We start from the raw sequence: 22,483 nt of genomic DNA, 5'->3' as shown, positions 1-22,483 counted from the left end.
CTATCTTCTATTGAGAACAGCTCATGGGGCCAGGTGGTGGCAGAGCTAGGTCTTCCCCAAACCTGCTGCGAGAACAGCCTTGGCATGTTTGTAGGCTCTGCATCACATCTGAAATTCTGACCCCCAGAAGTCCCCCACCTCCGGATCTCCTGCATATCTCTTGCTGGAATACACTGAGACTCTTGGGGCCAGGGCAGAGTCTCTCTGAGCAAAACCACAGAGTTGGAAACAGACCCTCAAAGTCCCTCCTAGTCCAAAGAGTCTCCCAGGGGCAGTTGCATAGGGTAGGGAGTCATGTGTCAAATTCTGAGCCAGGGCAAGGGGCAGGCAACAGAAACTAGCCCAACCCAGACCCTTGCTGGTATTGCTCATGGATGCACACATGTGCCATCGTGGGGACAGATCATGGAAGGAGTGATAGTCTCAAGCAGATGGCAAAGCCCAGCAGATAAGACACAGGGCAGGGGCAGAAGGAAATGTGGATTATCAGCTACTAGCCTGGTTCAGAATGAAAAGCAATGGACATGAGAAAAGAAAAGAGGATTCAAGTCAGATGGAAAGGGATGCCTCTCTGCACAACTCCCAAACCAGGCTTCAGTAGTTTCTGGACATTGGCCCTTTAAGAAGCCACATCCACACAGGGGCCCTGTCTCTTGTTGGATGCCCACTGGGTTGCACAGCTCGGGAAGGCTCCCTCCCCTGAGGCCTTCTAGCACTTGGTCTCCTCTATGCAGGGGGTGCTACTGTGCGGTGGAGGCACAGTCTGAACCTCAGGGTACACGGATGGCCATGAGCTGCTTTTATCTGCCCCCAAATCAACATAGCTTATTCTAGGACATCTTGATGGGGCCAGGGGAGATTTTTAAAATCATCCCCTTTCCATTTTTGGAAAGGAAATGAAACATTCAGCACCCATGGGGTCAGGGACTATGGAGGGGGCTGAGCGGATGGCGCAGAGTGATACATAGAGGTTCCATACCCTTTAATTCAAATCCAAGGTGCTCTGGCAGTGCAGAAGAGATGGGGGTAAGAGGGGGAGGGGTGAAGGGAGAGAGGCAGACAGAGATGGGAGGGGGAGGGTGGGGGGGAGAAAGAGAGAGAGAAAGAGAGAAACGTTGGTCAGGATTCTTCAGACACCCGGCAGCCAGCCTGTGAGGTGAAAGCAGGTTAGTAATGTCCCTTCCTAGCCCCCTGAGCTCCTTCCCTGGTGCCCAGTCCCCAAGAGCCCCAGGAGGGTTAGAGAAAAGCAATGTTAGAATTCACAGGCAGAGCATGTTCTTTGAAGGTGAGCAGTGGGGTTAGTACCTGGTGGGGAGGCATAGGCGAGAATCAATTGGCAAATGTCTCCCTGGAGGAAAGGGTGACTGGGGACAGGGTTCTGAGGAGTGCCTGGTCGCCTCCTCTCAGCTCCAGTGCCAGCCCTTCAGAGCTCTCAAGTCCTCCTGGAGAGGGCCTGACCAGCTCCTAGCTCATTCACAGGGCCCTTTCTTCTGTTCAAAATGAGGGCAAGATCCCTAGGCCGGCCCCATAACCCTGGCCTGTCCCACAGGTCCGGCTGGCTTTCTCATCTCCTAGGAGCCTAAGGGTGGAGCCTCAGAGTCTGTGAGGAGCAGGAGCACAGAGAGGAGGAGGCTGTAGGCAGCAGGTCACTTTTCCACTTACTGCCTCAACACCCTGGAAACCTGCAGGGGCTGGGCATGGTGCCAAGACCGATCTTGCTACTTAGAAGAGCAGACTGCAACTAGGAGAATGAGAAGATTGGAGAACTTGTGAGTGCCTCATTTAATGGATAAATTAGTCTTGGAAGTGAGATCAATGAATGTGTGGTTTTAGGCACCTATGAGGTAGACATCTACGCCATTGACAGGTTAAATAAGGGTCAACTCTGCCACCTAACTGCTGTGTGTCATTGAGAGATACCCAACCTATCTAGATCTCAGTCTCTTAGCTGTTAAATAGGGTTAAGGCTCAACCATGGGGTCCTGGGAGGTTTGCAAACCTGGCTGTACTTCAGAATCCTCCAGACCAATAGGATCAGGCTTGGGTAGGAGCCCAGAAATCACAACAGTGTTTTTAAAAAGCTCATGTCCCATCCTATGGTGCATCCAGCACTGGTTTGCAGGACTGAGTCTCAGTTTTGCCCTTAATTTGCTGTGTGAATGTGGGTAAGTCAGTTTCTGTTTCCTAATCTGTCAAAAGCACATGTACCCAGTCAGAGGCAGCAGCAAGCAGGCCTGAACAGCAGAGTCTCTGCACACTGTGCAAGGGCCCAGCTCCTGCCGAGCTGGGTTCACTCCCTCTCTGGCTTCCACATAAGCACAGTCAACTTGGCTAGACTCAGGGAAATACGAAGTCGTGTGTGACGTTCTCATCTGCTGCAGAGGAAGGGGAACACAGGCAACTAGCAGGAAGTCCTGAGCATTATTCACCCCTAGGTCTCTCTATGCTTCCTAAAAGGGATTCTAGATGGCTCTGCATTTGGAAAAGGATAGGAGAGGAGGGTGATTCTTCAGGGATGAAAGTGGTCCTTGACTTCAAGAGCCTTGAGGAAGATCCTGGGGCTTGGGCTCCCCAGTTCTGTGCAGGGACCATACCAAGGAAGCACTGACCCTAGCCCTCTAAACATGAGTCCTCTGTGTACTCCTGCTAACCCGAGCCTGGAGGGTGATCTTAAGGTTTTGGCTTCTTTGCAGTTTTGCTCTGAATGCAGAGGTAGGAGAAAGTCATCTTAAGTATGGTTTGTCCACTCTTCTCTAGGATTCCCAGAGCTGGCCAGCCAGGCAAGTTGATGTAAAATCTTGACAGACTCCAAAGGCCTCAGACATTTCACTGAATAGTTAATTCTGGGGTTCAGGGACCTTCCAGGCAGCTCAAGAGTGCTCATATTGTTTGGCTATCCAGCCGTGTTCCTTGGAAAAAACAGCAGGGCTTGACCACGGCCTCCTGGATACTAAGAGCTGGTCTGAGCCCCACTTTTGGACAAAGCTATTGTATTATATGAGGCAACTGGGACCCAGTAGTTCCAGGACACTTTCATAAGGTCACACAGGAAATCAGAAGGCAGAAGGGAGATTGGAGGCTCTGTTTCTGGTCTTTTTGGACTATGCTTTGGCTAGTTCTGCCTCTCTGGTGAGGCCTTTCTGGCTAGTCCTGAGAGCAATGACTACCTGGAGAAGCAAGGAAAGGCTCCCAAAGCACTGTAAGAGTTTTCATCTGTGTCAGTCCTCTGGGAACCAAATCATAGCATCAGCAGAAGCTTCCAGGTCTACTGATGGTGTGCTGTTTAAGTCAAAGGCTATACTGTTTATGGTTGGCATGATTGGTGAGGTCACTGGGGGCCTGGCCAGTCACCAGGAAGGCAGCCTTCTTCCTGGGATGTGCAGAGAAGAATTCCGAGGGGCCTACAGCTGCATCTACCCCAGCTAAAATATGAATGTCCCACTCATATTCATTGCCTGCCACTCAACCAGGATGGGGTGGTACCACTGAGTCACAGGAAGGTCCTATTGTTCAGAAATTTGCATACTAACCAGTAATCATGGCAACCTGATGCTGGACTTTCAGCAGGGTGAAGCTATCCAGGCAATATGCAAATTGTTCAATCCACAGTCACAAGGTGCCTGGACAAGGAGGCAGTGATGTGTATGCAGATGTGAGCATGTACTCCTGTGTTTGCATGTGTGTATGCAGGGGCGAGTGCATGCTTGTGGGTTAGCGTGTGTGCTCATTGATATGGAGGCATACAGACAGACAAGCTTTGACTCTCGGGGAGGAGAGGGCCTGTCAGTGAAAGAAGGAGAAGCCTTTAAGTGCTACTGAGGTTAAGGCCTAGTTTCCTTATTCTCTGCAAAAGGTAACCTGGTTCCAGGTGGTCTGGGCAAGGTCAGACGCTTTGATCTAGAATGCTGGGAGGTGGCCTCCAGGGAGTCAGTGCTCCTCCTGCCCTCTCCATGCCAACTGTAGCTGGGAGAGGTACTAAAGTGCACTCCAACGACAGTGGCAGGCTGTCTGCTGAGCCCCTCACATGTGTTGCTTCGTTTCATCCTCACAGCAGCCTGACAGGCATAAATGTGACCCCCGATATACAGACAAGAACACAACTCCAGAGGGGTTAAACGAGGCCCAGAACTAACAGGCTGGGCTCCTGGCATTTTCATCCTGCTCTCTTGGAACTAGAAGCTTGTCACTTCTTTGAGCACATTTCACTGCCTCTGTAGTCACTATCTACTAGAGGAGCACACGAAGGGCTCTCTGGGAAAGTGCTGGAGGAGCACTTGTCCTTCACAGAAAGGTAACAGTAATGGTATTGAAGACAAGGTGGGAGGGCCACAGGCTGCATTTGTAGTCTGTTTTGGGCTCCTGGGGCTCTGCTGACCCTCCCAGAAGATCCAGACTGAAAGTTGAAGCAGCCCAGCTGGCAGAGAGGCCTTGGACAGTGGCCCGGGTTCCGGAGGCTCTGCTGCTCTGATTCAGGAGGGGCCAGGACTGCCTGTCCAGAACAGTCCCATAAGCCAGAGAGGCTCTTGGCCAAAGGGTGGGAAGGAATATAACCTACACTGCCTGTCACCTGGCCCGTGCTCAGCCTGGCAGCTCTGCCCCCTCTTGCCCTACAGTTCTCCACATAGACTGGACCTGATTTTGAAATTCTTCCAGAGCCTGGTTTCTAGAGAATTCCTTTGAGCCACATGTCCTGCCTACATGCTCTGTCCTTGTCCCCAAGGGCTTCCTCCTGGCTTCTGACTGGAGGGTCCTGTGGGGAGCCTTGCCTTCCATGCTGTGAAGACAGTTGACCTTCTGGGCCTACTGGCCCTCATTTGCTGGGGTCCCTATGCTTCTATTGGGTTAAGGTAGGGAGTAAATTTTCAGGCTTTCCTGCTGTGGTCTAAGAAGGCTTGGGAAGGTTCATTTCTTTACCCTGACACCTAGACTCCAAAACTCTTTTTCTCCATGAGCTACCTCCTAGGTCCCACCTTTGGCGTCTCCCAGAGTTCTACTTCCCAATGTCCAGGTACCATCTGGATGCTCTAGTTCCTAACTCCTCATAGGACCCAGTTGTCCTATGGACAGGAGGGGATGGGCAGGGGCCTAGTCTTCTCTGCAGGATAGGATGGGTGACATGGTTCAGGCCTTGCAGACCAATGGTCCATTGGACCCCAGATGGAATCTGTGGGCAACCAGTGTTGTTTTGCTCTGCTGCACCTCCACCTGGTGGTGCTGGAAGGAACTGCTTCCAGGTCCTAATATAAACACTGTACAATTACAGCTGCATCCCTGGGTCAGCCACAGGGCTCACTTTTTTTTTCTTTTTGTAAATTATGTAAACCAGAACATAGAGAGAGCTCCAATCTCAGAAATGGAAGAAAGAAAAGGAATGAAATATTGAAAGTGGATTCAGACCGGAGATGTCCTGGGGAGAATCACCAATGACCCTTTGATTCCTCATTCTCCTTATCATTTATTTTCTGAGCAATCCCCAGCCCACCTCATCCTGTAGCCACACAAATGTCCTCTGGCATCCATGGAGAACACTGCCACGGGTGGTCTTCAAACTCCCCTCCTCCCCGCTCTGGTCCCCAAATCCCAAACCAACATTACTCTGGCCTGAGCAGAAAATAGTTTTTTGAGACGTTTTTCTTTCTCTCAAGCACACCAGCACACACATACTCACACTCACTTCTCAGACTCATCATCAGCCTGACATCCTCAAACAGCCTTCAGAGGCCAGGGAGGGCTCTATAAATGCCTCTTCCCATTTCTGGCCAGGCTATCTGTCACCAGAATGGGTAAAGAGACCTGAACAGGGTCCTGCTGCTGCAGAGAGAATTCAGCATGACCATGCCCAGGCAGTATAGCTGATGGATGCCAGGGGGCAGGGGGTGTATCGTTCTCCTCTGCACAGGCTTCTGGTGAGCACTGAGGAGTGAGAGGAGCACGGGACACCCCCACTTCCCTCCCAGTCATGATAAGCAAGGCCCCATCCCTCCCACAGGGGGAGATTGCCAGTCACCAGGGAAGAGAAGAAATAGAAGAAAGAGACATACTGGAGAAGTTGACCATTGCGAACTGCTGACACCTGTCCCCGGTGTATCCCACAGGACACCTACCAAAAGAAAGAAAACCAGAAAGAGAGAGCCAGGATAGCAAGACACAGGCATTGCAACACCCCGGCACAGGCTCCTGCCAATGCCAGCTGGGTTCCTTGCCACCGTTACCATTTGTACTGGCCTGGCCACTCTGCCCCTTACCTGCAGCCCTGAATTTTAAACCCAAGGATTAGGCCAAAAATGAAAAACAAAGCAAAACAAAACAAAACAAAAGAACTAACAAACCAAAATACAAAAAAGAAAAGAGAAACAAAACAAAACAGCCAAAGATCAAAACAACCAACACCCCTGGCCCTATGCCCTACATTGGGGGGACTGCACCCGGAAGCTTTCTAAGGAGCAGGGACTTGTGTTTGTATCTTCAAACATACTTTGCTTAGGATCTGGCATGTACAATCGCAAAGGCAGTTTCTCCAAACATCTCTGTCCGAAGAATCCGTTTGGACATCTGGAGAAGGAAAAGGGGAAAAATCACAGAACAAACTGGCATCATCCGCGAGGCTAAGGTTAGAAATCAAAGTGCACAGTGATGAATGAGAAAAACCAAGTCAGGCACTTGGGGTCACACTTGTAGCTGAAGGGGCTGGAGTTGGGGCTGGGTGGAGGGCTCTAAAATCTTATAAACCTCTCTAATAGATGTGGCTCCGTGGGTGGTGGGAAGGGGTGGGGCAGGGGGAGGATGATTTAGGGAAGCGGGGAGGGGGAAGAATGGAGGTTATTGTCTAGTTGTACTCCTGGTCCTGAACCTTTCCTTCTTACCTGCCTGGTGCCCCATGAAGCCAGTACTGCAGCCCGTTAGTGCCAGGCAGTCAACCTTAAGGGAGACCAAGTTCTTAGGAGCCACTCCTTTGGGCCCTACTGGAGGATTCTCTCTGGGGCCCTGGGCAGGTTTTCTCATACATGAAACTCCCAGAAAGTTCAAAGCAGAACTCTGGAAGGCTGTACCCAGATTGTGTGTCCATGACAAAACTGACCTAGAAGATGTTTGATCTGTTCTCTCAAAGAAGGTTCTGTGGCCAAATAAGTTTAGGAAATCCATTCGCAGGGCTCCTCATTGCAGCTTACATTAGCATATGAAAGGTTATAAAAATTTTATAGGAGGAAGTAGCTGAACTTTCTAGTATGTCCCAAATTTATTTGACCATGGAAGGCATTTTTTTTAGAGGAACCTTTGTTGAACACAGTTTGGGGAAGGCTACCCTAGAACAATAAACATGGGGAAAGCTTAGTAGGGGAAGGGAAGCTGGAGGGGAGCTGGAATTACCAGCGTCCCAAAGCTGCCTTCCTGAGGCCGAGGGCAGGGGCAGGTTGGAGCAGGCTCACTGGGGGACCTGGAGGCCTGTTGCACATCAGGGGCCTACTGGCAGCCAGCCTGGGCATTCCTGCCCTTTCCCTGTGACCTGCTCTTCCACTGCAGCCTCACTCTGCCCTACATCTTTCTTCCATCTTGCCTTTCCTGCAGCTCCAAGGCACCACCCACTCCCATGTCCCTGACCTTGTCCTCACCCCCAAGGTACACTTCCTTCTGCTCTTTGGCTGCCACCTCTCCCCTCAAGCGAGTCTCAGTCTTGCATATTTCTGGCAGCCCTCTATTCTTTTCTGAACCCCAGCAAGTCCAGCTAGCTGAGGAGAATCTTACGAACAGGGCTGGACTGACCCCTTCCCCACATGTCCCTACTCAGGGATGGTCCTATGTTGCCTCGGCCTGGTTTTCCTTCGGAAGTTAGGTAATAATCGGCTACTGTTCAACATGAATCAACCTAAACTTCCTCAAGAACTGAAGTGTGCTTTACTCCTTCACCTCCTGGTGTATTCAACCATTCAGGAAGCCCCTGGGGCTTAAGTGGGCAGTGACTGTTGGCTGTGACACATACTCATGAAACCCTGTGGCCTCATATCTAGAGGACTGGGGAATGGGAGTGGTTGGTGGGCAGAGAGCTCGTTGCTCAGGACCCTGATGGCAGCTCTCTGGGGGAGATAAGAGGTCATCGCTGAAGTGGTAGGGGTGTGTGCAGGTACACCTGGCCAGGGTGGGGGTGAGGGGCTGGGAGGGCTCTAGGAGAGTGCTAGGGGTGGGCAACAGGCATGCATGCTGATCCTGTTGAACAGAGGGGTTCAGGTCCCTCATCAATCCAACCTTCTCTGATCCCTGGCCTTTGTCCCAAGAAAGATGGGGATAGTGGCTAAGGATTTCCAACCAACTCCAGCTCTTCTTCCTCAGCACTTGGACACTGGTGTGGGGATGGGGACAAGAGGAGGAAAAGTGATTTTTTTTTCAAATAGAAGTACCTTTGGGGTGGAGGATAAAGACCCAGGAAGTTGCCAAAATGACTCTTGGAATCCACAAAAGAACAGAAAAGAGATAAGTTTAACTGTGTTCCATGTCTGAGATTAGCCTGGCTCTTGGAGTCAGGTAACTCAGTGTATGTCTTTGTGTGTGTGTGTGTGTGTGTGTTGGTGTAAGAGAGAGAAAGGGGAGTTCAGGGGCAGGAGGGCACAGAGGGGAAATATATTCCCATTGCTAATAAGCAGGGCTGCTGTACCATGACTCTTGGAGACCAATGACAACTAAGTCTATTCCTGTATCCTCGATCCCACATACATCCTGAATTCCCTGACTTCATCCTCATATGTTTCACGGCCACTGAGTCACACAACTCTAGGGGGTACTATTGACACAGTCTATAGCACAAATGTGCACCTTGGAATGGTGCAATATTATAGTGCTAGTCTTCTTGCCTTGAGAGTGTCCCCCCTGTTTGAACAAATAAGGCCTCAAGGAGGGGCAACGTAAGGGGCAGGAAGGCCTGGTAGGCGGTAGTGCTCTCTGGGGCTCTAGCTCCTTCAGGGGGCTCCTGGACACTCCTATCCATCTCCTTTGTCCTGCCTATTGAAATTGGGATTCCCCTAGTGCAGACTTTGGGGGTGGGCCAGGCCTCCATCTCTCTAACCTGCCCCCAAGACCAGAGTGCATCCCCTATCAACCAGGCAGGAGTATGAACTCAGTGTGGGTGGGTGGCTGGCTGGTGGCTCGTGGGTGCCACTCAAGCAGGGATGGACCCTCTGAATTTCAGGGGCACGGAGGACAGATCAGAAGGAGCAATGGGTAGCAGCCTTCCCAGCCCTTCCCGCTGAGTCATCAGCTATGATGCTGGGAAGGTCTGTACCCAGGGCTGGAGAAGAGCAGGGGTGAGGGGGGGCAGAGAGGAGAGCCCACGGGCTGCATCTGGGGTGACAGAGGGGTCAGGGACCTCTGCCTTCCCCTTCCCCCACCCCACCTCCCGGGCCTCAGTTTCTCCTTTTGGTAGCCTGGGGATAATGCCATGTGTGCTGCCCTTACCTGGGGAGAGAGGAGGATGAAGGATGAGGGTGTGCCCCAGGCACTGGGGGGGAATAAGGGTCTCGGAGTCCATGAGGGATGGGTGGAGATGTGGTGATGATGAGCAGGCAAATGGGGTGGGATGGGGGAGTCGCCTGATCATGGGTGGGCTGGAGAGAGCAGAACGGATGGGGATGGACCGATGGCAGGGGAGGCATGCCACTGGTATGTGCACAGGGCTGGAAAGAGAGTCTTGTTCTGTCATCATCCCCTGAACCAGTCCCCAAGAGTCACGCACCAACCGTGCTCAACAAACACACGGAGAGAAGAGGAGAAAGCAGCGAGAGGAAGTGTGGGGGCCCCTGTCTGGCCCAGACAGGAGACAGTCACCTTGATTTGGATCCCCATTTTCAAATCCCCTTAAGTTTTCTTTTTTAAAACAAAATTCAGTATCAGTGACACTGTTTCTTTTGGCACTGAGTTCCAGAAAAACAGGAGGGTTACGGAGTGTGCCTGCTTTCCAACACTCCCTGTAGGGCTTGAACCAATACACAACAACAAGTGTAAGAAAACCAGGAAGGAAAACTGATTTTTATAGAAACTGGAATGAAACTGACCAGTGTAGTTTCATTATCCAAGCTAAGCGGAAATGCAAAAAAATCAAAATAAAAGTAAACAAACAGCACAAATGGTAAGACGTGAGTTCCGTTTCCTAAGTTCTTTCCTTTTTATTCCATTCAGGTGTCATCAGGAATCCCGAGAGGCCTGCCCCCCTTCCCTCCCAGCTTGCCCACCCCCAGAATGGCCTCTGGGCTCTGCCCGGCCCCCTCCCCCCTGCCCTTCTCCAGCACAACTCAGAGGACCTCAATCCCGGCCAGGGATGTTCTTCTCCCCTTCGGGCTGACAAAGGGAGCCAAGAAAGTCAAATCCATGAGCCCTGATTGGGGCTGACCAGGGGGGCCAAGATGGGGAGGGGATAGCTCTGGGTGCCAAGTTCAAGTTCTAAGCCGTGAAACCCAGTTATCCTGGTGGGGAGGGAAATAGGATCAGGCTCCTGCCTTCTACTCCCCTTAGACTTGGCCAGGCAGGACCTGGGCTCCTAGGGGTGCAGCCTTGCTGGCGGGGTCCTCTGGTACCTATGTATCTTATTCCTCCTTTTCCCACAAGAAACTCCAAGACTAGAGCTTGGGCCCCAGAGCTGGCTCTGCTCATCCCTGGTGCCTGTCCTGGGGGCTGAACCTTCCCTATCTGGAGCCAGGGCTGATTTTATCAACAATGCTGGATCCATTTGAGGGTCAAGGGGTCCAAGGGGCTACGGAATAGGAAAGACTTGGCGTATGGGACATGGGAAGGGGGATGCAGGATTGGGCCATCCCTATTAGTTATTCCAAGGCCCTTGTGAGTTTGAAGTAGGTCTAATCCAAAGAGCTCAGAGCATTTTCAAGGCTAGAATGTTCCCCGGGTCTGTAACTAATGTGGCTGCCTCTTAAAGGAAAAAGCAGGGAAGGCTGAGGGCTGAGGCCAAGTTGAGAACTTCCCTGGAGGACCTGCTGTTGCTCTTGGGACTCTTCCCTGAGGTTTGGGATGGGAGGAGGGTGGGAAGGGGATGGTAGCAGGTGAAGGGTGGGACCAGGGAGGAAGCCAGCCAAGGAGGCCAGCAGGGGCTAGAGCCACAGTCCCGCTTGGCAATGGCAGCCCAGCGACCCCACCCTGAGGATGAGTGTGAACAGGTGTGGACCCTTGTGACCACATGGTAGGTGGAGGGGGTCTTTAAAAGTCCTGGTCTTCTTGACAGGCCCATATTCCTAGGAAAGGCTGCAGCTAAGGAGGAGGATGCAGACCCGGCCTGGGAGGGCAGAGACAGGGGAACTAGAAGTGCTGATCTGACCTCGTCTGTAGGAGCTCAGGCCCCTCTCTAAATCTCCGTCAATATTTTAGTGGTCTTTGCCCAGATGCCACAAGAATGGGGCAGTTTTGGCATCTTGCCAGGGCCCTAGACTTGAGATGCTCTGAAAACCCCAAGTTGTTCACTAGGCCCCCTTCCCACTCCTCCCCAAGATCTGGCCACAGCTTGTGCTGCCCTCCCCAAGCTCCCTTCCCCCTCCTCTCAGGCCCACCAGAAATTCTGTCCATGGGCTTTGGGGGGGCCCAGCTGCCCAGAAGACCCTGCTGGGCCTGAACAAGGCCTCCATGACTGCCAAGCTCCCGCCTACCCTGTGTGCTCTGGGGAGTGGGTGGTTCTGAGCTCCTTGGAGTGCTTGCTGGGGCCAACCTGACCTCCTCCACTGGGCAACACCCACAGTCTCTGTTGGTATCCTTTTACTTCATGTAGAGGGGGCCGGGCTAAATGGGCACAGGCAGCACTTGGGCACAATGGTCACTGGGGTGCTGTAGGGCATTGAAAGCAGCCAGATTCAAGGGGTTCTGGGCAGTCCACTCTACTCCCCTCAAGACTGCAGGAGTAGGACCCTCAGGAGCCAAGGGCTTGGGAGCTTGTGGTCTGCCTGACCCTACCAGGTTCCTCATTGCTGGGGAAGATGCAGCTTGGGACAGAACTAGTTTGGAGAGTTGTTGAGAGATGGGGAAGGAGGACAGAGAGAGAAAGAGAGCGAGAGAGAAAGAAAGAAAGCCCAGCGCCTTAGACTGGCATCCCCATCTCCCTAACAGTGTTGGTGAAAGGGTGGACATCAGGAGATGGGGTGGACAGGGGCCTAGCAAACTGGTACAGCAGGAGCCCATGTGTCCTGACATTTCCTCAAGTTCCAGAAGGGGCTAGAGCTTACATTTCCTTATATTCCAGAAAGGTCTAGGAATGGGGCCAACCTTGCTGTCTGTACCCTTTGGGGACCCCTTGCCAGTGACTGGAAGCACACTTTTCCTAGAGCCCTCCACTTCTGCCCCAGCATCTCCTACCCTGCTCTCACCCCATGCTGACTCCACTGGTCACTTACTTGCAGGAAAGCTGGTTGATGCCCTCGATGTAGTAGCAGACGCCTCCATTGACACAATAGGACTTGGCTGTCTCGTTGCACTTCCGGGCATGCCCCGACCAGGATGACAGGGTGGTGCTCACTGGAGGTATGAGAGACACATGCCGGTGACCCACTGAGACACCTCTGGGTCCCAGGAATCACTTTCTTCATGGCTTTTCATGGCTTATCCCCAAACTGGAAGGTCATCAGAGACTGCAGACATGACTGGGCAGGGGAGGTCTAGTGGTCCTTCTGGATTGCCAGTGAGGCAAAGTGGGAGGCCACCACAAGCTCTAGCCATCTGTCTTGTGTGACCCTGCACGCATGCTCCGGGCAAACCTCTAAAATCTTTTCATTTTTTGGAGGGGGTGACAAGGGAGCAGAAACTGCTTCCTCTGCTGGAATCAGGGCCCACCTCCACACCTTCCCTCCTGTCTCCCTGGGGTTTCCACCACAAGTGGATGAGATGCTGACGTCTGGTGTGGGCAATGGTGCCAGGAGGAGACATCTGTACCTGCCTTTATTGTTCAGGTTCTTGTATGTTCAGCGGGTGGCTGGAAGGAGTAGGGACTTGAAAGGAATGGCACCTTTGGGACATTGCTGTTTCCTGAGAGCTGGAGATGTGGGTTAACCCTAGATTCTACACTCTTTCCCCTCTCTGCCAGGGATGGATGGAATGCAACAAAGGCCAGTATGCCCTGTCTCCAGAAGCATCAAGGGTCTCTTCGTATACTCCCACGCCAGGCAGCCCCGCTGCTCTCCCACCTCATCAGCCTTTGCCTCTGGAGGGAACCTCCAGACCTCTGAAGGCCCAGACTGTAAATCATGGGCTTCAGGTTGTTGGAGAGGAGATGGGGCTGAGGAGGGCCAGGGCAGCTGGGATGTGAAACTGGCTGACAGAAAGACTGGGCTCTGAGGCTATCGACCCAGACTGTAAGTTTGATTTAGCAGACTCATTTGAAAAATCAAAGTTAAGAAAGCTCTTCTCCTCCATCAGAGGAGGGCATACGGAAAGCTGGCTTCAAGTGAGAATTCTTGCATCAAAGTCAGTTTTCATCTGTAAGATACTGTCCTATGCTGTGTGTCTATACTGGGCTGCTAGAAGGGGCTCCTGCTCCCCACTCAGCTCTTGGGGGCTCTGAGGGCCTCTTACTTCCACCCAGCACTAGCCTTGTGACGGAGATGGCCCATCCTGCCTTGTCCAGCCCTATCTCCTCAGGGGTATTGAGTTTCTATGGCTCCTGTCAGTCATGGGGAGGGGCTGAGAAGAGGGGGGCAGGCACTTGGCGCCCTCAGTGTTTAGACATGTAGGGAGACAGATGGAGCGTGGGGGACTGGGAGCGTACACACAGCTCTGCCTCTGTATATGTCTGAGGAGCTCACTGATAAAATCCAGCGGACAGGGCCAGCTCCCACCTTCCCCTCCCCATCATGCCGGCCGCTGAGCTGGCATCCTTGGCCCCATCCTGGCTGAGGTCTCCCCTAAGGCTCAATGGCAAACCCAGCTGGGACCCACATGCTGGCTGGGGAGAAGAGAAAGCTTCACGTTGGTGTCTGTCCCACTTCTGGGTCAGTGAGACCCAAGAAACTAAGAAAGGGCCAGAAAAGAAAAATAACCGAGGTGATCATGCCTGAAGTTATAAAGTCCCATTTCTGGGCAGATCCTGGAGGTTGTCCTGCCCTTTGGTTACACTGTAAAGGAGGAGTGAGGAAAGAGAATGGCAAAGTGCCCACGCAGAGTCACAATGTGTGTTGTGACAAGGCCTTAAGGCTGCTGGCCCCTAGTTGTGCAATCTTGACAGCTACCCAGTCCCCTGCGAAAGAAGACGTCAGCACCAAGTCTTGCCTGGAGCAGATGGATGCAAAAACAATGTGGACCACAGGCCTGGGTCCTCCGGGGGGCCTTGGCTAAGCCAGAGAAATCTCAGCCTGGGCCTGCCAGGCCCAGCATGGGTCCCTCTGCAGCCATGGGTGGCAGAGACTGACAGTTGCTGTGCCCTCATTGTTATTCCTCCCAAGCTGAGGGAGCAGTGGACAGCAGTAAGGTTGCTGGCAGGGAGCGCAGCTGCACATTTGGGCTTGTCACACATACATGCCTGCGCTCATGGAGGCCTTGGAACACAGATGACAACTGAAGAAAAATGGACCCCTGAGCTGTGGTACATGGAGCCCTGGCTGCCAAGACCACATCAGCATGGAGATGAGGCCAAGGACCCAGAAAGGCAAAAAGGGAGGACAAAGTGGAGGGCTGGTCATAGAAAGTGTGGCAGAACAATGACTGCAGGCCTTCCCACCTCAGAAAGGCCACTTTCTAGTGACAGGACCTTCCTGAGTCACAATAGGCCAATTCTTGTTGTGGGTGAAGCCACACTCCAGGGAGATGTGCATGCTGCAGGGGTGCATGCACACCACGGAACCAGCAGGCTGTGCTGGCACACACATGTCTCAAGGCAACAGGTCTAGACTCCCCCGTCAGTGTATCTATATTTCTAACCCAGTCCTCCCTTTGGAGAAGCAAAGGTGACATGGATTCTCAATGGGAAGTTTTAATTACTCCCCCCCTACCCCCTTTTTTTCCAGTAGTGGATTTAACCCAAGGATGCTCTACATCCCCAGCCCTTTTAAAAAAATATTTTTGAGACAGGGTCTAAGTTGCTGAGATTGGCCTCAAACTTGAGATCCTCCTGCCTTAGCCTTCCTAGCAACTGGGATTGTAGGCCCATGCACTGCCCCTGGCTCCCTAACTGCTCCCTTGACACTTGCACTTGAATGGCTCACAACCACCCGAAACTCAACATGTCCCAAACTGAGTTCCTAGTCATCTATCCCAACCATCGTCTCTATCTTTCTCTCTGTCAGTAACCAAATGGCACACACCCAAGTCCTAGAGGGCATCTTATATTTCTCTTTTATTCCCCACTACATCTCATCCCCAAGATTCACCATGTCTAACTCCTCAAGAGGCTCCATGCCTGTCTCCCCAATTTCCCTTCTAGTCCAGGCGTGTCTCTTCCTTGGATGACCACATGGTCCCCTCACTGGTCTTCCTACCCTCATCTCCACCTTCCTGCCTTCATCTCTGACTTTTTGCTTGGCAGCTGCCACAGTGGTCTTTAAAAATATGTAAGTTCCATGATGGAAGTTCTCCAATGGCTTCCCTTTGTACTCAGGATAAAGCCCCAACTCCTTCCCAGGTAGAATCTGGGCAAAGATAATAAGCCAGGAGCCCTCCTGCCCAGGACGTTCCCAATATCAGACTCCACTGGCCTCCCTCACCTTCCCCAGTTGTCAGGCTCCTTCCTGATTTTTCCTATTTGCTTCATCTATTTCTGCTTGTAGTACTTATTCTAACCTAATTAAATGATGAGGCATGCCATTATTAGCTCCTTCAATAGAATGTAAGCTCCTTAGGGCAGAAAGACATCTCTCATGTTTCACTGAACCACAACATCTAGCAGAGTGCTGGGCACATAATAGGTGCTTAACAAATATTTACTGAATCAATGAATGAGCAAATTAATATCTGATTCTTTGGAGAAAAGAGCCTTCTATTGCCAGCCCAGGGACTAGTCTGATATCCTTGGCTGATGATAGCTTTTCTATAGGTTTTAAATGTAAATATTCCTGAGAGGTCATTAGGGAAATGAAATCAAAGCCACAATGAGATGCCACTTCACACCCGCTAGGAAGGCGGGAAAACAGAGGGATAATAACAAGAGGTGGTGAGTTTGTGGAGAAATTGGTAGTTCGTGCATTGCTGGTGGGAATGTAAAACGATGTGGCTGCTTTGAAAAGTAGTCCGGTAGTTCCTAAAAAAAATTAAGCAGAATTACCATATGCTCCAGGAGTTCTAAAAACCTATGTGCATACACAAACTTGTTCATGAATGTCCAGAGCAACAATATGCATAATAGCCCAAACATGGAAACAATCCAAGTGACTTACTAATCCAAACTAATGAATGGATAAATAAAATGTGGGACATTCATACAGTGGAACATGATTTAGCCATAAAAAGTAACGAAGTACTAACTCATGCTATAATGTGGCTGGACCTTAAAAAAACATTACATGAACTAGAAGAAGCCAGGCAAAAAGGCCACATATTATATAAATCTATTTGTATAAAATGTGTACAATAAGTAAACCCATGGGGACATAAAGTAGATTAATGGTTGCCAGGGGCCAGAGGGAGGGAGCAATGCTAATAGGTATGGGGTTTCCTTTTGGGGTGATGAAGATATTGTGGAATTTGTGGTGATGGTTTCATAACTTGGTGACTGGGTAAAAACCATCAAATTGTATACTTATTTAAAAGGATGAATTTTATGGAATGTAAATTATGCCTCAAAAATTAATTTTAAAGAATGTCTAGAAGGGACAAACCCTGGAAGTCATTATCAGCCGTTAGTGACTTGGTATGGGTGGGTTCTTCAGGGTCTTCCTTCAAAGACTAAGCAGGAGCAGGGTGGAGAGGCAGCTGGTGCTGTGGAGCCATCTCCGCATTGTCTGTTGCTGCAGCAGCTACTTTTCTCCCTTGTTCATAGAAAAATCTTTGCTTCTCTTTTGAGACCCAGACCTAGCACCTCTTGATACGTCTAGGTTCTCTTCTCACGGTAGCCTGCTGCCCTTTGGTGCGGTGGACTGTCTTCTCCCTGCCCTGTTCTAAAAGGCAGAGAAGCCCCAGTTTTTAGCTTCCTGCCTTGTGAAGGACTTGATTGGGGGCCAAGACTGAACTCCTCAGAGCTCACAGCAGAGCGTGCTGAATGTGCAAGTGAGAGTACACAGCTCGCCTTTTGTCCCCAGCTACAGGACAAGCCTGGGTCTCTGCAGGACTTCCATGGTCCTATAATACCCCACTTCAAACCTCTGGGGCAAAGTCTGATATCCTGGATCTGGAATGGCTACCCTAGGATGTCTCTGAGTTCCCTTTCACCTGGGACATGGACGCTGGTTTCTCAGAAGTGGCTGATTAATTTGTTGAAATTTCCACAAACTTCTGCTAACTCCTCCTTCCTGCCAGCAGCTTGGGAAGGTCGGAAACCTCTTGTGAGCAGGCAGAGTTGTGACGAGGGCCTGCTCTGGTTTGGGGAAAGAGAATTAGGCTCCACCAGAAAGGAGCCGGAGCCCTCCAAGAGCCAGAGTGATGTCCCTTGCGCAGCCTGCAGCTCCTGATGCCCCGCCCCTGTAGCTTTGGCTTCCCTGGGGCCTGGGAGGGCCAAGCCAACCCACCTAGGGATGAGTCAGAGGGGGGCAGGCAGGGCCTGCACCGGATCTCCGCCCCCTCCTCAGGGTGTGGTTGCTGCAGGTCTCCTGGCTTCTGTGGATAAACAAGGAGCCCAGGCATCTCTGCCTGTGAAAATGTCCCTAGTCTTCTGGTCACCTGCAGTGGCCCTGTTCAGCTCCCCACATGAAGAGCAGGCTCTTGCCTGCATGGGCTGCACAGGGCAGCAGAAGAGGTGTGTACTCCGCCTGCATGTGGGTTAGGTGCACAGGACATCAGCCTGAAGATCACCAGGAATCTCATAATTTTAGGGGGAAGAGGCTTATAGATCAGCCTCAGGAGGGGAAAACTGAAGACTAGGGAGGTGGGGCAACATGCTCTGGGTTGAATGACACAGAGCTGGGACTAGATCAAATCTCTCAACTCTCCACTGCCCTGCCCTGCGTCCCTCCCACCAGGCTACAGGCATGAGGCAAGGAACCCTGTGGGCAACTGGATTCCAGATCTGCCCTCCAGCTCCAGCCCAAAGGCTCCACGCTCTGGTTCTGCAAAGGATCAGAGCATGATCCATTGCAGGAAGGAATTGAGAGCCCTCCCAACCCTCCCAACCTCAGGTCTCAAGCCCGTTGTGGCAGAGCAGGCATGGCTGTGACTTTCTGCATGGCAACCCTACCTTCTTTCTCCACGAAGAGCACCCCTTGAGGGAACGCTTCTCCATGTGATATGTCAGGGCCATGGTTCGGGCACTCTGCCTCTCAGTAGCCCCCCTGAATACACAGACAAGCCTGGCAAAGACGGCGCCCTCCAGCCTGAACAAGTGGGCCAGTGGGCACATGACCTAATCAGGGTCAATCAGAGTCCATCCTCGTGATCTATGTGTGGACCAGAGACCGAGGTGGCGGGCTGGGATGAGGTAAGCCTGGAGCTGTCTGTGGCCACGGCCTCCTCTTCCCACTCCATTCCCCCAACGTGGGAGAAGCTATTTCAGAACTGGAAAGAATGAGGCTGACACACAGAGGGAGAGTGTCCTGACCCATCCTCTTTGTTCTTAGACTCTCATTTTTGAGGCCAGTTTGACCTCTTGGACTTCCCAGTTTTACAAGTCAATAAATGAATTCCTTAAGGTAGGTTTAACTTGAATTTGTCTCAGTTTTAACCAAGAAAGTCTTGACTAATAAAACAGGAGACTTCAAGTCCAAGGTGTATCTGTGGATGTCTGCTCACTATGACAGGTGGCAGGTGCTAGACACCCTCTCGCCCCAGGCTAGAGGCTGGTTGAGAAGTGGAGATGCAAATACCTCTACTGCTACCCTGCCTGGCTTGGGACATGGAGAAGGCAGTGAAGGCCTTGCAGCAGGTTGTAAGTTCTTTAATATAACATTTACCGGGTACCTACCAGGAGTCAGGTACTGTGCCAGGCCCCGGGGCCAGAGTGGTAAACAGGCTAGATTCATCCCCCATGGAGCCCCGTGGCTAAGTTTGCCTTGAATTTTACATTGTACAGCTCTATCATTAACTAGCTGTTTGACTTTGGGCAAAATGTTTAGCCTCTCTGAGCTTCTCACAACCTATAAAATACATCCTGGGCCTGAGTCAGGGTTCATGAAATAATGTGGAGTCTGGCTTGGTAAATACTAGCTGTCATCATAACTTCTTTTGTCCTTGTCATCCCCGTCCCTGAGGCTCACCCTCCACTGGGGTGCACACAGAGAAAGTTCAGCAACAGTATGGGACCTGAGGAATGAACTAAGATTGGAATTCAAAAGATACTACTGGACCTCTGTGGCCTGAGCTGGGAGGGACACTACAGTAGGTTGGGGTAGTCTTAGGAGGAAGGCTGCCGGGGAGAGCTGGTGTGGGAGAAGGAATAGGGATGGGATGGCAAGGGGAGAGACTGCAGAGGAAGATCATGGGCCAGATGGGTGAGTCCCTGGCCTGTGGCTCCACAGGCTGGGGACATGGTTGAATGAATGTGTGTTAAAAGGCCACTGTTCTGATACAAGTGAGTAGGGATGAAACTTGTGCCAGGGTTGCCCCTGAGGTGGGCTTAGAGTGGATGGGGTAGTTATGAGAAATATCCAGACTGGATAGTGGCAAGGAGCCCAAGAGGCTGGGAGAACAGGGCTGTCCCTCACCAGGACAGGGCAGAGAGGGTCTTGGCTAGGTTATCATCTGAGGGCCATGGGCCGGGGAACGTTACAAGTTCTCTTTTAGGTAACGATGGGTTTGGGAGTATTGGAAGTCTGGTGGAAAACAGGCGACAATAAATACAGGATTAGATTCTGTGACGGGCATGACTGAAAGCAAATCCCAATAAATAGGTGTCTGAATGGCATGCTCCGCTTGGGGGTGCTGGGAGCAAGAAGGCTCTTTGTGGGATTTGGTGCACTGGGGTTAGAGTGGAGGGTACTGCATGAGGACAGGGAGCATTGGTAGAGAAGAAAGGTGCCTTTCCAGTCAAGGGAAAGGACAGCCCAGCAGGAAGGCACCCTCTGCTCCGCAGCTGGATCTGCCACTGCAGAGAGAAGCTCAGGAGCACTATGAGGTCCTGACCGTATAGTCTTGGAGGAGAGAGGATGTCTGGTGGGAGAGTCTGCCATCTCCAAAGAGGCTATCCCAGGGGATCCAAGCCCCCAGTCCTCCCGCCCTGGCCCCGTGGAGATGACCTCCTGCACTCAGGTGCCCTCAAAGCAGCATCCACAGGCAAGCAGCTGGCAGCGCTGGGGCCTGCTCTCCCCCAGCCCCGCTCCGGGCAACCCAGCCTCCCATAATTGCCTTCTAAAAATATTCTTCCCTCCACCCCCACCTCTTGATTTCAAAATATTTAGTTTTCAGGGTATTTAAAATGAGAGTTGGCGGCTCTTCCAGCCCCAGATAACAAAGCTAAACATTTATGCTTCGACTGCATTTCTCTGAATCGGCTGAGATCTGGGGTTTGATATGGCCGCGGCAGAAGGGAGGGGAATCGAGTGCAGGATGGAGCATGTGTGGGCCTCCTGAAGGCTGGGGGGCAACTGATCCACCCTGCCAGAGCCCTCAGGGACCCTGCCCTTCCTCAAGGGGCCACCTACCGCTGTTGACGTAGAGCCGGCCCCGGACGGTGTCCTTCCCCAGGATGTTCTCAGCCTCGCAAACATACTCCCCAGCGTCCTCAACCTTCACCTTGTTGAACTGTAGTCGTGAGTTCTTTCTGGTTAGGGAGGGGGAAAAGAGGGGGAGAGGCGTGAGCTGGGGGGAGGCGGCGACGATGCTCCCCAGCAGTCGCCCGACAGTCACCTCTCCCCACAGACCCACAGTGGCCTTGCAGGTTGGCTGGAAAGTAGATACCCTCAGGCTGGCTGTTCCTGGGGTCCAGAAGGAATGCTGAAGCCCTGGAACTGGAGGCAGACTGGGGCCCTCAGGACAAACCAGGCTGGGGCTAATGGCTACACACATGTTCTAAATCTATGAATTCTCACGTCTATTTTCCCAAGGCTGGGCCTTTTTTTGTAACATTTTTTCTGGGGGCAGAGAGCCAGGCCCCTTAGGAAGTCACATGGCTACATCTTCATTCTCAGCAGCTTTAACCTTCCTTAGAAATGGCTGCTTGTCACGCTGGATACGTAGGACCCATTCCCAGAGCAATGGTTTAAATGTGTTCCCAAAGCTCATTAATCCCCAAAGTGATGGTGTGGGGAGGTGGGCCTAATGAGGGGTTAATGTCACAAGTGCTCCATCATGAGTGGCTTAAAGTTGATTTCGTGGGAATGGGTTTGTTATAAAAGCAAGTTCAGTCCCCTCATCCTCTCTCACCATGTGACGCCTTCTGTGGTGTTATGGTGAAGCATGAAGGCCATTACCAGATGTAACTTCTGAATCTTTGACTCCTCTAGAACTGTGAGCAAATAACACTTCTATTGCTCATAAATTACCCAGTCTGTGGCCCTCCGTTATAGCAGTGGAAAGTGGATTCAAGACACCCAGGTATCTGGGAGAGCCACAATTCTGAGAGGATCAGTTGACAACTGTGCCCAGATCCCAGTGGTTTTCTCCTGCCTTCCAATCAGCCCTGCCACTAAGAGGCACTCTGTGACCTCTCCAAGGAGCATTTGTTTCATTTATTAATTCATTTGACAAATGCTTACTGAGTGCCTTTGTGTGCCAGGAACTTGTACTTCAAGCAACAAAAAGATCTTGGACTTGATCCCAGGGCTGAACTGGGTGTCTCTTCCTATAGATGGGAAAGCTAAATCCTAGAGGGCTTCCTGACTTGCCCAAGGTCACCCAGCAAGGTAAAGGCAGAGGTGCTGTAGCTAGTGGAGACATGCGGTATCTTGGGCATCTGAAGCTGGGGCAAGGCCCCTTCTTCATCCAGTCCCTGCATGCCCCGCCCCTGGTGCTGTGACTGCAGTGTACCTAGCCCTGGGTCCCCTCTTTCTGGAGTTCTGGTCAAACCTCTCCTTCCTTCTCAGAGCTTCCCTGCACCTATCCCAGCATGCCTAGGCTCTGCAAGTGTCTGTTCCCAGTTCCCCTCCTTCCCTCTGCCCCAGTATTCTCAGGGGCCAGTGAGAGCTCTGAAAAAAGAACAGGACCCCAACCTGGACCCCAGGGGGAAGCGAGAAATAGCATGGAAATGTCTTTACATGATGTCGTCTCCTCTTCTTTTTAGTGATTAGTTAAAAAACAAAGCAAAACAAATGAATAAACAAAAAACACAGATTCCCAGAATATTTGTAGTGGGTTGGAGGGGAAGTGGCTCATGGGACAGGGTGTAGTAGAGCTGTCACTGCCCTGAACCCCAGGGACCAAAACAGAGCCAGGACACTGTTGGGGTAAGGAGGGCAAGGGCAGGTGAACAGAGAGGCTTGCCCATAGAGATGCAAAC

General features: G+C 51.7%; 1 protein-coding gene across 5 annotated transcripts in view; it reads right to left on the bottom strand.

Annotated features, from left to right (window-relative positions):
- Nrg2 (neuregulin 2) overlaps window positions 1-22,483 on the bottom strand; it is a 181,836-nt gene that overhangs the window by 9,941 nt on the left and 149,412 nt on the right. Inside the window, exons 3-6 of one of the 5 annotated variants that reach the window (XM_027927820.3) lie at window positions 20,691-20,809; window positions 12,375-12,495; window positions 6,476-6,552; window positions 980-1,003 (exon numbers count right to left, since the gene is read on the bottom strand). In XM_027927820.3, the coding sequence (XP_027783621.3) occupies window positions 980-1,003; window positions 6,476-6,552; window positions 12,375-12,495; window positions 20,691-20,809 (341 nt within the window). Of the gene's footprint in view, window positions 1-979; window positions 1,004-6,041; window positions 6,101-6,475; window positions 6,553-12,374; window positions 12,496-20,690; window positions 20,810-22,483 lie in introns of all 5 variants that reach the window. The other 4 variants (XM_027927821.3, XM_027927819.3, XM_027927822.3 and 1 more) reach the window with 4 other exon arrangements.

Source organism: Marmota flaviventris, chromosome 5, assembly GCF_047511675.1.
Source record: "Marmota flaviventris isolate mMarFla1 chromosome 5, mMarFla1.hap1, whole genome shotgun sequence".
Taxonomy (NCBI): Eukaryota; Metazoa; Chordata; class Mammalia; order Rodentia; family Sciuridae; genus Marmota; species Marmota flaviventris.
The sequence above is the reverse complement of the archived record's forward strand: the minus strand, read 5'-3'. Positions and strand labels throughout refer to the sequence as shown.